This window comes from Chlorocebus sabaeus, chromosome 2 (assembly GCF_047675955.1).
Source record: "Chlorocebus sabaeus isolate Y175 chromosome 2, mChlSab1.0.hap1, whole genome shotgun sequence".
NCBI lineage: Eukaryota > Metazoa > Chordata > Mammalia > Primates > Cercopithecidae > Chlorocebus > Chlorocebus sabaeus.
Genome location: NC_132905.1, coordinates 70,173,671 through 70,191,513, shown reverse-complemented (window position 1 = coordinate 70,191,513; position 17,843 = coordinate 70,173,671). Strand labels below are relative to the sequence as shown.

At 48.2% G+C, this 17,843-nt stretch overlaps 1 protein-coding gene across 1 annotated transcript in view; it reads left to right on the top strand.

The window, feature by feature from the left end:
- Positions 1 to 10,221, top strand: part of HUNK (hormonally up-regulated Neu-associated kinase) — a 127,662-nt gene extending 117,441 nt beyond the window's left edge. Inside the window, exons 10-11 of the mRNA XM_007965027.3 lie at positions 3,978 to 4,158; positions 6,729 to 10,221. Of these exons, the coding sequence (XP_007963218.1) occupies positions 3,978 to 4,158; positions 6,729 to 7,387 (840 nt within the window). The 3' untranslated portion in view covers positions 7,388 to 10,221. The remainder of the gene's footprint in view (positions 1 to 3,977; positions 4,159 to 6,728) is intronic.
- Positions 10,222 to 17,843: the final 7,622 nt, after the last annotated feature.

Below are 17,843 nucleotides of genomic sequence, written 5' to 3'. Positions count from 1 at the left end.
AGCTCCCATGGCTCCTCTGCCACATGCGGAAAGAGGCAGATTTCCCAGGCAGCCATCCATCCTCCAGCCTGGGGTGCTGAGGATGCAAAGCAGGCGTCCATCCCTGTTAAATAGATGCATTTGCTGTTCAGGTGATAAAGCAGGTGTGATGTGTGTTCATTGTTATCCTCCCAGAGCTGGGAAGGAACCACACTTTTGGTTACACGTGGGATAACACCTCCCTCGAGGAGAAGTGAATTGCTCAAGGTCACCCAACACATTCTGGAGAGAGCAAGGAATGGACTCCAGACTTCAGACTGCCGAGCTGTGACCGTGGCTGGGATTCTCAGGTGCAGCACCCGCGGCAGCCACGCCAGGAAAGAAGGGCGCGGTGTGGGTCTTTGGAACACAGAAGCCTGGGGTCATTCTTCAGTGGCCATCATACCCCTAGTTGCACAGCCATCAGGGAAGACTCCAAAGGGAACCAGCTCTCTGGAGCTCAGACTTCAGAGGCTGAGGATGGGTTTCCCCCTCCTGTAGGCATCTCTGTCTCCTCCACCGGACAATACACAACATGAAGGATCCTGGGTAAATGATTGTTCATGGGGCCGTGTTTTCAAAATGTCCCTCTTTGTAAATGTCCATGCCATCATCTGCAGTGGGTGGAAATAGTTGATAGAGAACAAGAAGCTGTTTAGTGTATGTGGCTTGCCTCTGGGGCCTCATGTGGTCTTTTCTCTGATCTGCCTGGGGGGATTTGGAACTGTGCTTGAAGGTGCAAGAGGGCGGGCTTCGAACCGAGAGCTTGAATTCCATCACCCACCCTCGGGTCCACGTGGGTACTGGAGCGTATCGGAGGGACGCCAGGAGTCTCTGCAGGCAGCTGCTTTGCTGTGTGAGGAACTTGCGTGTGGAAGGGGGATGTGATAGTCCCTCTGAAGATCTGTTTCTGTTATGTAAGGCAATTTAGCATCCTGCTCCCTAAGACATTTCTTTTGGAGAAAATAGGCCATGCAAATAAAAAAGTCTGATTGGGTGATTGGTTGCATTTGGTAACATGTGCTAGGAGGGCAGGGAGATTGGCTGGTTGTAAGTAAACATGCTTTCTCCAGGCTGTTGACCGGTGTGCGTGGACTGACTCTGAGGTTTGTCCCCCACAGGGAGCAGGCGGGGTGAATTCTTGATTTCTCCTTAGAAACCGGTTGCTGTGAAATCACTGATTCTTTTCAGCTGGAGAAGCACGTTCTAGGGGTTCTTGGAGGACATACCAGGCTGCAGGATCTTGGGATGAAGTTGAACAAGGGTGGCCTTGGCAGGGTTTCCTGGAATTTTCTGTCCGGGGGTGCATTTTTCCCCTTTTCTGGCCCCATAGCAGCTTTCTGCTCATTGCCAAATAGCCCTCTTGTCAGCGACAGGAGAAATGTGGTCTTACAGGCCAACCCTGGTCTCTTTCCACAGCAAACTCCCACGCATGACACACCACTAGGTGCCTCTGGACCCTGTCTGGGTGGTGATACTGGTCCGCAGACGTTTTGCATCTTGATTGTTAAGTTTTTGAGAACCCAAGGAGGGTTAGAAAGGAATGAAAAGAAACCTAGACAGCCACCGGCAGCTCTCAAGGCTGTGGATCACAGAGCAGCCTGAAAAAATGTTTGCTGATCGATTTAAAAAGCAATCCGAAAACAGAAGGAACTGCAGTGCTGTCTTTTCTACCAAATATTGTTTGGAAATGGAGACAAAGGCGCATTTGATTACTTTTTCCGGTAGAAGGTGTTAGCAGGTAGAGCTGGTAACTTTTGCATAAAAGTAGAGAAAGGGAACCAACTAGAAGGAGATTCTGCCAGATTTTTCAGGAAAGCCGGTAACATTGAGTTTGCTGCTGGATGGGTGTGCGTCTCTGTGTGTGTAAGTGTGTGTGCAAAAGCTTGTTCTCCTTTGCCTTAGAGAAGGTGGCCTGTTGGTGTGTCACGGACACAAAGGGAGAGGAAAGCCGTGGAAGGCGGTGATTGTCCTTTGCTGGCTTCAACCAAGGTGACCTGGAGCACACGTTCCCCATGAAAGTTCCCCTTCGGGGCATCCCAGATAATGCCCTGGAGCACATAACCTTCTCTGGAACATTCGGATCCCACTGCAGGAGCCTAGGACTGTGGCACACTCCTGCCTCCGGACCTTTCCATCCCTGGAACCGCCTGACCCTGCCCCAAGTTCTGAGAGTGTGGTGTCAAGGGTTGACAACATCGACTTCAGGGCCGGGAAAATCCACGTTTCCACCAGGCTCACGGTGGATTACATAAGCACTACAGACTGTTTCTTCACATGTAAAGGAGGTAGCAGACTGTTGGGTCATGTCCTCAGTGCAGCGTCTGGCACCCCGCGTGTTCTCAAAAAAGGCTGGTGGCAGCTGTGAAGGTGCTAAGGAGGGAGTTTGAGGAAGCTTCGCCTCTCCTGGCTTCCCATATCACCCCTTTGTTGGGAAGCAGCCACATCAGCTACAGGCCAGGCTCCCAGGGAGCTGTGGCCCCTCACAGTGGCACTTGCCACGAGGCTCAGCGTCCCCACTTCCCACATCTCCCCCATCTTCTTTCCCACTCACAAACTGGACATCATGAACTCTAATCTGCAGAGACTTTGAACATCCTTATTAGAAAGGGCTGTAAAAGTGCAAAGAGACGTTTCCCTGAGAAGCTTCTCAACAAAGTGAATGGAAACTAGATGAGCTCTCTTGGTTTGCAAATGCTGGTTAAAATTGAGGGCAAAAATGTGAAAAAGAAAAGCGTTTTTTTCCTCCTCACCCACGGTGAGGTCAGAGGTGGGGTTGCTTTAACAGTAAACACCAAACACAGGCTTTAGGGGCGGAAAAAGAACTGCTGCTGCTTCTTAGTGACATCACCTTTCCCAGAAGCTTGAACTGAATCAAAATTAATTCAGTTCCGTTTCTACCAGCCTTTTTAAAAAACATTTCAATAACTGTTTATTAAGCTTTCTAAGCATCTGGCTTTATGCCAGAGGCTGTGGACTTGAAGATAATATAAAAGTCAAATTCATTCCCATCAGATGGATTATCATCTAGTACAACAAAGGCAAGATGTATACCAAAAGAATGGCCACTGCCAAGCGTTTTGGCTCACATCTGTAATCCCAGCATTTTGGGAAGCTGAGACAGGAGGGTTGCTTGAGGCAGGAGTTCGAAACCAGCCTGGACAGCATACTGAGACCCCATCTCTACAAGAAATCTTTCTTTTTAAAATAGCTGGGCATGGTGGTGCACACCTGTAGTCCCAGCTACTCAGGAGGCTGAGGTGGGAGGATCACTTGAGCCCAGGAGCTCGAGGTTGCAGTGAGATATGATGACACCACTGCACCCCAGCCTGGGTGATAGCACAAGATCTTGCCTCAAGAAAAAAAAAAAAATGCTTCATACACATGAGTCCTAAGTATGCAAGTAAGTTCTCGCATGATTAGGGTAGAAAGGGCTGGAAGCCCATCAGGACCACTCAGGGCTCCCTGGATTTGTTGTATATGTTGTGTTGGCACCCCCTTGACTTGACTGCCCCAAATAGATCCTGATGTGAAGGTGGAAGCAGTTATGTTCCCAGTTGCCTTTGCAAAGCCATTACTGCGGACACAATCTTTGGGCTCCACTTTAAATGCAGACAGGAGGTTTCCAGAAGTCCTTCTCTGCTTCACCTTAGTTTGTTGGTCTTGTTCCAGAAGAAGTGACCTCCTAGGAATGCCTTGCCCTTGCTGGAAGGCCTTGAAAGAGCACAGTGAAAGGGCGCTGGGGTCCACTGAAGGCCACTCACTGCCCAGGCAGAGGGAGATGGGCTTCCTGGAGCCTTGGCTGGGCCACAGCTCCTCCCTCATTCAACACACAGTTGAGAGCCTAGAGTATTGAAAAGCTGGAGTTTCTCTCATCGGTTTGAATGACTTTTCAAAGAGGAATCCCATTGTATCTTCTAGAGTGTGTCTAAGTGCATATGTTTGCTTCTGATTTGCAGGATAAAAAGCCCAAAGAACAAGAAAAAAGAGGGGATTTTCTTCATCGACCATTCTCCAAGAAGTTGGACAAGAACCTGCCCTCGCACAAACAGCCCTCAGCGTCGCTCATGACACAGATTCAGAACACCAGAGCCCTCCTGAAGGACCGGAAGGCCTCCAAGTCCAGCTTCCCCGACAAAGGTGGGTCAGCTGTGGGGACTCTCTCAGGCCACTTGTGTTGGGCTGCGTGTCCACTGTGTAGCCCTCACAGCGGATGGTCGAATGGGCCCTAGAGCAGAGATGATTCCTGTGCCCACAGAAAGGCAGGATTCATGGACCCGAGGTTGCCTGAGCACAGTCCAGGACCAAGCTGTGTGGCATTAGCCACTTGCGCAGGAAGGATTTGAGAAAACAGAGATGGGGTGCAAAGTATTGTGGAAACAAATTGGGGTGGATGATATTGTCAGAACAGAGTTTGGGAGGCACAGTATTGCAGAGCAGAGGTCAGCATGTGGGGTACTGTAGGGGCAGAGATGAGGCTGTAAGGAACTGTGGGAGTAGAGATGGCCTGCAGAGCGGAGACCGGGTATCTCCCTGAGTTCAGATTCCAGCTCTGCTGCCTGCAGAGGTGCAAGTTCCTTTACTGCTGAGGGTCTTCACTGGCTTTCTAAGGGCTCCCACCTGTCGGAGCTGTTGGGCAGATGAGGTGAGATGCATATATAGGCTTCCTCACCTGAGTCAGAATCCAGCCCATCACAGAGAACTGACAAACGTGAATTTCCCTCCTCTGGGACGTGTGCTAAAAGATGCAAAAAGCAGACCTTACTGGGCACAGGCTTAACACATGGTAGAAACGCCAAGAGGGGACACAGGAGCCGAGGGCGTCTTGAAGCAGAGCCGTGAGGTAGAAGAGAGGTTCCTGTTACTGAGGGGGATGAGACACTTCTTGGAGTTCAATCTCCTTAAATATGAAGAACCAGGTTCAGAGAGGGCCGTGGCTGTCTGAGATACACTCAGGTGTAGCGGGCAGTTAGTGCCTGAGCAGGACTTGAACCTGTCTCCTGTCCTTCTGCCTCCCATGCTGCTCCCAGAGAGAGGCCACTGTCCCCACATTGCCCAAAGCAACCTGCTTTCCCTGGGGCAGAGCATGCAGTGGATCTGGGAGGGGCAGCAGTGTCCATGTGGCAGCTGGAACATTGGAGATCTTGGCCATTAATGAAGTTTTACTTCTTTCTGCTGATGCATCTCAGGCACCTGTGCCGGCCAGTTTCATTTCAGCGCCTATGTGTTTATTTCTGCAAGGCAGGGAGGCTTCCCAATGCCCTCAGCTGCTCCCAGAATCGATCCCAGTGGGCAGCAGCTTGCTCCTGCAGCTGGGCCTCCGCAGAGCCTATAGAACGTTACGGGAGAAGAAAGAAGCTAAGACAGAGCTTATTCCACATGAACTTGGCTTTATTTCCCTCATCTCCAAATCTGTAGAGGGTTTCCCCTTTCTTTTCTGGCCCAGTTTGCAAACCTGGATTCTAGTCTGTGCCAACCAGAGACAGAAACCATGGGGATCTGGCACGTTGCCTTAACTGTATGGATGGATGATGTTTTACCCCCGTTCAGAATTGGATGAGGCTCCATCCAGATCAAAAGTCATGAGGGAGCCTTAAAAGGGAAGGAAATCCTGGCACGTGCTCCAACACAGATGAACCTGGAGGGCATTATGCTAAGTGAATCACACCAGTCACTAAAGGCGGATACTGTGATTCCACTTATATGAGGTCCCTAGAGTGGTTAGATTCATGGAGACAGGCAGTAAAATGGTGGTTGCCGGGGGTTTCAGAGCGTATATATGGGGTGTTAGATTTGCAACAGGAAGACAGTTCTGGAGATTGATTCTACAACAGTGTGAATATACTTACTACAGCTGAACTGTACACTTAAAAATGGTTAAGATGATAACATTTCTGTTACGTGTTTTTTACCACAGTAAATACATTCTTTAAAAGTCACGAGGGAAGCACGCCTTCCAGTGTGGGCTGTCCAAGGACCAGATTGGCGGGAGTTCAGTCAGGGCACCTTGGTGTGCTTCTGGGAGTTTTATGGATAGGCTTTTGAGTACATGTGCCTTTTTTAACTCCAAGATCCTTTGGCAAGGTCCAGATTTTTTTTTTTTCATTTTTTTGTGAGACAGAATCTCGCTCTGTCACCCAGCCTGCAGTGCAGTAGTGCCATCAAGGCTCACTGCAGCCTCCACTTCCGAGGTTCAGGTGATCCTCCCACCTCAGCCTCCCAAGTACCACCTGCAAGACCACAGGTGCCTGCCACCACACCCAGCTAATTTTTAAAAAAACGTTTAGAGACAGGGTCTTGCCATATGGCCCAGGCTGGTCTTGAACTCCTGGGCTCAAGGAGTCCTCCCACCTTGGCCTCCCAAAGTGCTGGGATTACAGGCGTGAGCCACCGCTGCCTAGGGTCCAGAATTTTAAGCAATCAAAAGCAGGCACAATGTTAGGCTGGGGCCATGAGGCAAATTGGAATCCAGGAGACCTCCTGTCACCAGCCCTCTGTCCCTCTGTCCTAGAAAGACTGCCCAGCATCTGTGGGGAGAGTGACACGCTGCTGGTGACTTTTGCAAAGTAGCCAAGGCTGTTTGCTGGCTGGTTTCTTCTGACCTTGGCGGGGAACTGTCTCAGTCGAGCTGGAGGTCAGAGCAGGCAGGAGAAGGGCTGTGAACACTGTCCAGGCATCCTCATGATTGTTTACCCTTTCTTGGTGTGCAGATTCCTTTGGCTGCCGCAATATTTTCCGCAAAACCTCTGATTCCAATTGCGTGGCTTCTTCTTCCATGGAGTTCATCCCCGTGCCACCGCCCAGGACCCCGAGGATTGTGAAGAAACCGGAGCCCCATCAACCAGGGCCCGGAAGCACCGGCATCCCCCACAAGGAAGACCCCCTGATGCTGGACATGGTGCGTTCCTTCGAGTCTGTGGACCGAGACGACCACATAGAAGTGCTGTCTCCCTCTCATCACTACAGGATTCTGAACTCCCCGGTCAGCTTGGCTCGCAGAAATTCCAGCGAGAGGACGCTGTCCCCGGGGCTGCCGTCTGGAAGCATGTCGCCTCTCCATACTCCTTTGCATCCAACTCTGGTCTCTTTTGCTCATGAAGATAAAAACAGCCCCCCAAAAGAGGAGGGCCTGTGTTCCCCACCTCCGGTTCCCAGCAATGGCCCCATGCAGCCTCTGGGGAGCCCGAATTGTGTGAAAAGCCGAGGCCGGTTCCCCATGATGGGCATCGGACAGATGCTGAGGAAGCGCCATCAGAGTCTGCAGCCATCTGCAGATAGGCCCCTGGAGGCCAGCCTGCCCCCGCTGCAGCCCCTAGCCCCCGTGAACCTTGCCTTTGACATGGCCGATGGGGTCAAGACCCAGTGCTAACTTGAGCCAGCAGGATGTGGGGTATCTCTAGCAAATAGCAGCGAAACAGAGCTCCACACATCTGTCAGGGTGTGAACATTCCAAGGCCTCGCTTGGAGCATCCTTAGTGGCCCCATTGGTTCCTGCCGTGCAGTATCCCACCTGTAGCTGAATCCACAGACCCAAAGCCTGCACAACCCAACCTCACTTAGGGACCCCCAGAGATGCTGGAATTGCTAGGAGGGTTGGCTCCAGGGGCAGCCAATTTCTATCTTTCAGATCTTCCTTCCTCTCAACCACTCACCCACCCCTTCCAGTTCCCACTTCCCCCAGGCTTGGAGGGAAAACGAGGCATCAGCCTTCTGGGGCCCTCAGATTATGGACTGTTACCAGATCTTTCTTCACACTGTGCTACATGTGTGCCTCTCACAGCGGTTGGCCACAGTCACAGGGAGAGAACAACATCGCAGTCATTCATCCTGGCCACGTTTCCTCTGCGGAGTGTAGCAGCCCTGCCTTTCATAGCAGGGATTCCCTGAAGGCCAGCGGGAGCCCGGGGCAGGCCCAGGATCCTCAGAGGAAGACGGAGAGGAGCTTCGGACCAACATCAAAGCAAACGGTGGGGAACGCGACAGAAGAGAGAGACTGAAGGAGACACTCACTTCCCTAGCAAGATTTTGATAGATTTTTGTTGTTGTTGTTGAAACGTGCTAATGATTGAATTATCTTTTCCAAAGAGACTTTTTTTTTTTAAAAATGTGATGTCGGTAAATTGAAATAACATACTTTTTTAAAACTTGGATGGAGAGATGAGAAGCAATTCCACCAAACTCATGTTTTCACGGGAGGGGTCAGTGTGGAGAGCAAAAAAGCTGACTGTGGTGATGGGCGGAGTGCTATGGCCCACAGGCAGGGCACGTCTCGGTGGTCCTGTGTTCATCCTGTCGTTCAAGGCATAGCCCTGATCCTTCTGGGAGGCGTAGAACACGGTCACAGCTGGTTCTGTAGAAAGAGAGAAACGATGATCGTGACAATTCAGAGCATAATTCGGATGGCGAGAAGGCAGCGTTACCTCTGTGCGATGCGGATTTCAAGGGGCCCACAGAACTCGTGTGGCCCAGAGCTCAGCGAGTTTGCTGGGAGCTGGGAGCGGGCTTGCCTGGCAGAGAACCTGTTCAGATACGGACCAGTTTCTTCTTCGAGGAAAGCCGAGCTCCTCAAACAGGGTTCAGTCCACATTGTGTTTTCACACCTTTCTCCAAGGATCGAACCAAAGATGCGTCTCCAGTATTGTGTCTGTGCCCCCCGTGTGTGTGTTTTATGGACCCCCGTGTTGTCTGACTGTATCCAGCTGGCACTTGGCAGGGTGCACTCATTGGTGAGAAGAATCAGAAAAAGAAGACTCATCAGCACAGGTGGGATAGGGGTTAGTGTAGGAGACTGGTTACAGAATGGCCTGGAGTCTTCAAATTTTGACCAGTGCAGGTGTGACCAGAGACCGCCTCTGTGGCCACCTCGGATAGTCATCTCAGTCCATGGATCCCAAAACACAAATCTAGAATTGCAAAGCCAGCCTTTATTTTCCTGGCAGGCAGCCTTGCCAGAGGGCAGAGAGGTAGTTCTGAATCACACTCTCATTCACTAGTGGTGACATCCCTTAGTCCCTCACGTCTCTGACAGAGCAGGAGAGAATGGATATTTGGCCGACCTTGGTGAGACCTGGAGCTGCCTCCTTTCTCCCTAGGGGATCACCCCAGCTCTAGGGCATTCTAGGATGAGGTCAGACCCCTTGGCGATTGGTGGTATTTTTTGTATAGCTTCAGACTGGGTTCCAGAACTTACCATTGAAAACAGAGCTTTTAGGCCAGGCATGGTGGCTCATGCCTGTAATCCCAGCACTTTGGGAGGCCGAGACGGGTAGATCGCTTGAGCCCAGGAGTTTGAGAGCAGCCTGGGCAACATGGTGAAAGCCCTTCTCTACCAAAAAATACAAACAAATAGCTGGGTGTGGTGGCAGCTACTTGCGGGGCTGAGGTGGGAGGATCACTTGAACCTAGGAGATCGAGGCTGCAGTGAGCCAAGATCATGCTACTGCACTCCAGCCTGGGTGGCAAAGTGAGACCCTGTCTCTAGAAAAAAAGAAAATAGAGTTTTATAAGCAGACAGAAGAAAAGAACCATCTAAGACCATCTCTCCTTTTGACATGAAGTGTACCTTTTCTAAAGATGGTTTCCAGCTGCCACGGCTCCACTTTGCAGGCTCACAGGGTGTACACCTGTGCATTGGGAACTTTCTGGAGCCCCGGTGCCTTTTCCTTGAGAACAGGAGCGCTTCCGCCTTGCCATTAGCTCGTGGAGAACGTGCTTCTCATTCCTGGCATGCTTCAAGAACAGCTGCAGATGTGCCGCTAACTGACCGCATTGCCGTTGGTGACCTGGACTCTGAACTCAGGTTTATTCTAAACCCAGTGAGAGGTGAGGGGGAGTGAGGAAAGGGGATCAACTGTATTTTTGTGCGTGTATGGGCACCTGACAAATCTATGAAACCGAGTGAAAGGAGAAATGTTAGAGTCTTTATTATTTTATTATATTTATATGGAAAGCTTGACTCTCCCTTTGGTTAAGTCCAAAACGTGTTGTCTGTTTGACTGTGACTGTCTTCCTCAGTCTGTGCCTGTGATTCCAGTCACCCTGTAGTTACTGACAGAAATTGACTGGACTGTCATTGTGTGAAGTCCAGGAGGAAAAGTCCATTTTAATTGTACGATTTGGTCGTAAGTAAAGACTATATTTATGTCACCATTATTAGATATATGTACTTTTGTAATGACTGTGAAATACACTTTTCCCTCACTATGACTGCTTCTTTATTTGCTGATAAATCTTAAAACATCTAAGTACATTGCAAATAATAGTACAGGTACCATCTTTTCTGTGAAGTTCTTTTTTTTTTTTTTTTTTTTGAGACGGGGTCTTGCTCTGTCACCCAGGCTGGAGTGCAGTGGCACAATCACAGTTCACTGCAGCCTCAACCTCTCCAGATTCAAGCTCTCCTCCCATCTCAGCCTCCCAAGTAGCTGGGACTACAGTTGTGCACCACAGTGCCTAGCTAATTTTTTTTTTGTATTTTGTAGAAATGGGGTTTTGCCGTGTTGCTCAGGCTGATTTCAAACTCCTGGGCTCCAGCGATCTGCCCACCTTGGCCTCCCAAAGTGCTGAGATTACAGGTGTGAGCCACTGCACCCAGCCTTATGTAAAGCTCTTGACCTAGCATCTGACTGGAAACAAGCGGGAATTGCATTGGGGGCATTTTCTGGGCCAGTATCCCTGCCTTATTTTACCTGCAACAGGTGTGCCTACAAAAGTCTTTCTGACATGCATACTGCAGGTGGCGGTTCAAGAAGAATCAACCTTTTTCATTTGGGGAGATTAGGATCTTCCTTGGAGACTCTGAAAATGGCACACAAAGAATGACAGTTCTGAACATGACTTCTAGATTTTGCCCTTGTAGGAGGCCTTGGTCATGGATAGGGGAAGAGGGATGATGGGATGGAATGGGAGGGTGGGATCTAGATGACCTCTTGAAATTTTCCCAGTTACTGCTTCCTTCGTAACTGTTCACAAGACGTTTTTCTTATATACCACCTTGCTTTAACCCTTGTTTCCCCCTGGACAGTGAGGGGACGAAGCCTTCGAGGGTCACATAGCTAGAAAGTGGAGCAGCTCACTGTTCACTACAGGAAGCCCTCAGTAATTGGATTCTGGGGGAAAATAACAAGTATCTGGTTTTGATGACAGTGTTTTCTTGTAAGAATCACAACACTTTAGAATGGAAAAGGACCTGAGATTCTCTGGCTCAGCCCCAGCCTTTCTGAAGAAGGGAAAACTAGGGCCCCAGATGGTTTAAGGACACCCCAGAGTCCCCAAATGAGCTGGCGTTAGAGCTGGTCTGGAGCAGAGTTTCTCCCTCAAAGAACACAGAAATCAGAGAGTGGCTGCCATGGTCAGAGGGGGATGTCAACAACAGATCAAGCTGTTGTTGCAACAGGCATTTTTGAAGTTCCTGCAGGGACCAGGTCTTGCATTTTTAAGTCCTCTTCAAAGCGGTGCAGCTTCCTGAGCCTTATGCTGTTTGTCCCGCCCACTCTTGAAGCTGGAGAAAGACAGCTTTCTTTGGGACCTCTGTCTTTCTCAGTTGACTTCCCGAGTAAGCAGCAAACCCCTGGATAGCCTTGTTATCTACTTTAGCTATTAAGAGACTGTTGGGTTTTACTAGATTAAATCAATAAAACATTTCCTATAGAGACGTAGCATACACTGAAGCAAATTCAGAAAGAATGCAAAACTGCTGTCTTTTAGGGGGAGTCTGGAAGCCTGATGGTTATTGTATTTATTTTCTTTGTAGGGTTTTCTGTGTGCTACAGGCACAGTAAGAATAATTCAGAGCGGTACTGGGAGTTGGTTCAATTTCATGTCATCACTTTTCAATGAAGGGAGTGTATTTCCTGAGTAGTAAATGAGTATATTATTTGTGGCAGCTTTTCTGTCAAGGGAGCTTTCCAGACATCTGGCTGCAAAGACAAATGGGGTATATGTTTGTACTTCTTCTCTCCAGACATGATTTTGTGACACACAGTTATCTCTAGGAGTTGATGTCTGTGGTCACTAAGGGACTGGGGTCAGGGGAGAAAGCTGAGGAGGCATTGGAAGAGAAGGTGAGGAACATTTCAGAATTTGCAGTCCCCTCCACAGGTATCCACATCTGAGCTGGTGGTGTTCCAATAATGAGGCATTTGGGGCAACCAATTCTGGAAGGATAGAATAGCTTTATGTGGAGCAAACTCGAGGATCAGTTGGAGTTGAGTGGTTTAAAACGTAAAGATGGCACATTGAAGAGAGGAGAATGCCAGGAAGCTGTATCATTTACAGGTGAAAAAAATAAACGGGTCTCACTTCAGGGCCTCAACTCTTTGTATTTCCTACTTGGAAGATGGGCCATTAGCTATTTTGAAAGCAAAGGCTTTGGTTTACATTTAAACTCTATAATTTTTTTTAAATGTGTTCTTTCTAGTCTTGTTACCATAGCCAGCTGGAAAGGGCAAATTGCAAGCCTATATTGGGACCAAGTCTTCTTGCCGAAAGTAGGGCAGTGAAGTTCTTGGCAGATCTGAGATGAGAATGCCTTCCCCTGACTCCTTCATCAGTGTTCAGTGCTCACCTCCTCTGGCAACCAGTGTGCTAGACAGATTAGGCTTTGCTATGATCACAAATTAAATTCCAAATCTCTATGACTTGCCCAATAAAGGTTTATTTCTTACAATATTTTTATGAGGCTGGGCGGAGTTCAAAATGGCTGTCTTCCATATGGTGACTCAGGGATCCAGACTACATCCAGCTTGTGGCTCTGTCCACTCAAAATGAAACATCTTTGTCTGCTCCGGCACAGGAAGGCACAGCTCTAGAGATTTCCACTGTCCCTTAAACGCTCTGTGAGGGGGCTCATCACTTCTCCCACAGCCCGTTGGCTGGAACTGGTCATACTGCCTTGTCTGTGAGCAAGAGGCTGGGAAATATGGGAGCACAGGGCTACTTGGGGTGCAGCTAATGTTTCTCCCACCTTAGGGAAGGTACAGCTACCTGCCATTTATTTGTTCTTTGTTTTTGTTTTTGTTTTGAGATGGGGTCTCCCTCTGTCACCCAGGCTGGAATGTAGTGGCACAATCTCAGTTCACTGCAACCTAAAACCTGGGTTCAAACGATTCTCCTGCCTCAGCCTCCTAAGTAGCTGAGACTACAGGCACACGCCACCACGCCCAGCTAATGTTTGTATTTTTAGTAGAGACGGGGGGTTCACCATGTTGGCCAGGCTGGTCTCGAACTCCTGACCTCAAGTGATACGCCCGCCTTGGCCTCCCAAAATTCCAGGATTACAGGCGTGAGCCACCGCGCCCGGCCGAGATGCCCGCCATTTAAAGATACCCTAAAACCAGACTAGCCTTTTCCCATTGTCACACAATTATAGCACCTCTTAGTAAAAAGTTACTTTTTTAAAATAAAAGAATTAGCATTGGTAAATATTAATGTTTACGGAGAGTGTTTTGGGCTGACTTCTTTCCTCCACAAATTAATATGTTGAAACCCTCAACCCCAGTACCTTAGAATGTGACTACTTGGAGACAGGGCATTTAAAGAGGTAAGTTAAAATGAGGCCTTTAGGGAGGAACCTAATCCAATCTGACAAGTGCCCTTATAAAAATGTGAGACCCAGGCCGGGCGCGGTGGCTCACACCTGTAATCCCAGCACTTTGAGAGGCCAAGGTGGGCGGATCACGAAGTCAGGAGTTTGAGACCAGCCTGGCCAACATAGTGGAACCCCATCTCTACCAAAATACAAAAAATTAGCTGGGCGTGGTGGCAGGCGCCTGTAATCCCAGCTACTTGAGAGTCTGAGGAAGGAGAATTTCTTGAAGCAGGGAGGCGGAGGTTGAAGTGAGCCTAGATTGCGCCACTGCACTCCAGCCTGGGCGACAGTGCGAGACTCCATCTCAAAAAAAAAATAATAAAAATTTTAAAAAAAATCAAACAAACAAAATGAAATTGTGAGATATGGAAGCACGATGGGACACCAGACGGAGGAAAGACCAGGTAAGGACACAGAGAGGAGGCAGCCTCAGGCGTGAAGCCTCAAGACAAACCAGCCCTGCCAACACCTCGATCTCAGACTTCCATCCTCCAGAACTGGGAGGAAACAAATGTCTGTTGCTTAGATCCCAGTCAGGTATTTCATTACAGCAGCCTAAGCCAACTAACACAGGGAAAAGATCAGATAGTAAAATGTACATCTTCTAGGAATCCCATATGTTTTGCCCCATGTGCCAAATTTCCATTTATCCTTTTCTGACTAAATCACTCCCAGAAAATTTCTCTTTTTTGGAGTGAAATTCCACCCTCTCCTCTCCTCTTCCTCTCCTCTTCCTCTCTTCCTCTCCTCTTCCTCTCCTCTCCTTTCCCCTCCCCTCCGCTCCCCTCCCCTCCCCTTCTTTTCTTTCTTTTTTGAGACAGAGTCTCGCTCTGTCACCCAGGCTGGAGTGCAGTGGCGTGATCTCGGCTCACTGCAACCTCTGCCTCCCAGGTTCAAGCAATTCTCCTGCTTCAGTCTCCCGAGTAGCTGGAACTACAGGCACCTGCTGCCACGCCCAGCTAATTTATTGTATATTAGTAGAGATGGGGTTTCACTGTGTTGCCTAGGCTGGTCTTGAACTCCTGAACTCAGGCAATCCGCCTGCCTCGGCCTCCTGAAGTGCTAGGATTACAGGCATGAACCACTGCGCCCGGCCTGAAATTCCACCTTTTCTAAGTGTTTCCTGTGTGTTAAGCTCAGTGTGCCAATTATTTTCAAGTTTCTTTCTTCCTTTAATCCAGAGGTCTGCAAACTTCTTCTGTTAAGAACCAGATAATAAATATTTTAGGCTTAGCAGATGACTGTTGCATATTAGTCTGTTGCATATTACTCTTTGCGTTGTTTTTAAGTTTAATTTAGTTTTTGTTTTTGTTACAACCCTTTGAAAATATGAAAACCATTCTTATCTGGTGGACCTACAAAAACAGACCATAGCAGATTTTGGCCCTCGGGTAGTTATTTTGCTAACCCCTGATTTAATCTTCACAAAAACTCCGTGAAGTGTCATATTTTCTCTATTTTATAGAATCGTTTTGTGGGTTGTTTTTGTTTTTAGTTTTTGTTTGTTTTTTAAGACACAGTCTCACTCTGTTACTTATGCTGGAGTACAGTGGTGCAATCATGGCTCACTGTAGCCTCGACCTCCTGGGCTCAAGTGATCCTCTCACCTCAGCCTACCAAGTAGTTGGGACTACAGGCACATGCCACCATGCTCGGGTAATTTTTAAAGTTTTTTTTTGTAGAGATAGGGTCTCACTATATTGCCCAGGTTGGTTTCAAACTCCTGGGCTCAAGCAATCCTCCTGCCTCAGCCTCTCAAATTGCTAGGAATACAGGCGTGAGCCGCCACACCCAGTTGACACAATCAGGACTTCTGCAATCACACACCACAAACGTTCATGTTAGGGACTCACCACTTGAAAGACAGAGAGGGCTCCTTTTGTGACATCTGAGCCTGTGGACTCTCAGAAGGGCCTGTGGCTAATGGTAACAAACTTGTTAGGAGTTTGGCAAAATGATTGAATCTAAGGGAACTTGGAGGTGGGCAGAGACCCTGGCTCTTTTCTTTGCCACTCCTTCCTGCATTGCTTTTGGTAGATTTCCAGGGTTGGTTGCCAGCCACAAGAATGGCAGTGCTTCAGGAGAGCCATCCTGGTCTCGAGTCTGTCACTGACATTTGGTCCCCACCTTTACATTCAATCCTGCCTTCATCTGTGCAGAATGGAACATGGCCCTAGTCCCCAAGCTGTTTTCCATTCAAGCTGTTTCCCTTTTCTCTTTTGTGAATAACCTCTCAAAAATGGGCTCTTAATTGCTTATAAAAAGACAGAGCTTACTCAAAGTCTCAGGAAACAAGTCTAAATCTGGAGCAGATGTGAAGCTGGATGATGCTTGTAGACAGATCGTTACCATTACTCACAACTGGATGACGTGCGGGCCATGGGATGGACAGGTGTCCCCGCCAGTGAAAGATGAATCATGTCATCTGAGTCAGAGAATTTCAAAGAGCCATTCAGAATCCTTACCACCCACAGCCCCTTGAATTATTTCAGCCACTCTCACGTTCAGACCATTAGGCCAATGGTCTGAATCATAGGACAGTGGTGGTCACCCAGCCCTGGGCTTAGATCTCCTGAAGTTTGAACCAAGAAATTTTGGATTTTCAGATTCTCAGTCTAAGCACAATGCAGCTTGTTGGAGCATCCTTGTTATAACTCACTGCTACTTTTTTTTTTTTTTTTAGACAGAGTCTCCCTCTGTCACCCAGGCTGGAGTTGCAGTCGCACGATCTTGGCTCACTGCAACCTCCACCTCCCAGGTTCAAGCGATTCTTGTGCCTCAGCCTCTCAAGTAGCTGGGACCACAGGTGTGCACTACCATGCCCGGCTAATTTTTATATTTTTAGTAGAGATAGGGTTTCACCATGCTGGCCAGGCTGGTCTCGAACTCCTGACCTCAGATGATCTGCCCACCTCAACCTCCCAAAGTGTTGGGATTACAGGTGTGAGCCAACCCACCAAGTCTCACTGCTACTTTTACAAAACAAAACAAAACATTTTTACCTATAACTAACGTGTCATGTATCCCAGATGCAAAATCAGTTGAATTTTGTGAGTACAATCCTTATTGTCCTCTATACTTTGGGACATTCAGGGAATCATTTTAATAAGCAGATGATGCAGTTGAGACCAGAATGGAGAAATGATGTATTGAAGAACTCACAACTTCTCAGTCGCAACCTCTGCCTTTAAGCTCAGTTCTCCTCCCAGAAACCTGGACAAAGAACCCAGAATTAAAAGAGGATCTGGGGGTGCTTTGGGGTGTCGTGATGTCTGGGGTCTACTCAGTCCCTTTTGCAAAATGTTGCACAACAGAAAGGGAGGACATGATGATGGCCATAGTAGGAAGAAGGAAATTGATTTGTGAGGAGTGTTTGAATGAAGAGGGTGTATGTGAGTGCTCTTTTCACCTTCCTAAGCTTGGTTTGTCTTGCCCTCCTCTGAGTACTCCTAGCAGCAATGATTACCTGTAATAATTGTTACATTACTATTTCTCCCAGGGCTCTGGGACACTGTCTTACTCATCTTTTTAACTACACCCAGTGATCCAACCACATGGATGAATGAGTAGACGATGGATGGATTTTTGGTGGAATAGATGGGTAGATGATGGATGGATGGATGGATGGATGGTGAATGGAAAGATACATGTATAGATGGATGGGTAGATGGTGAATAGATGAATGGTGGAATGGATAGATGATGAATGGATGGATGGGGAGGTGAATGGATAGATGGTTAGATGGATGGATGGAAGGATAGATGAGTAGATGATAGATGGTTGGTGGGATGAATGGGTAGGTAAATGGATGGATGGGTGGGCGAATGAATGGATGGATGGATGGATGGATGGATGGATGGATGGATGGATGAATTCAGTTGATAATAAATGTTAAAGGGAGTTAGATGAATTAGATTAGTGGATTTCTGGGACGGCAGTTCAAGGAAAGGAAAATACTTCCTTAATCCACGGTATAAACTCTCAAATACACAATAAACAAAAAAATAGAGGGCGTGGAAAACAAATAGAGCTCTAACTTTGGGTACAAACAGGCTTTACAGCATTGCCTCCTCCTACCACGGATCTACTCACCACCCTGAAAGCAAGGAATCACAAACCCCGGTTGTACGGTGAAGCCACTGTCCCTGTCATCAAACGTATGTGTGTCTATTTGATTGCTTTCTTTTGGTGACCTTATAGGAATTTGGCAAGGAGATAAGGTGACTATCAAATAAGC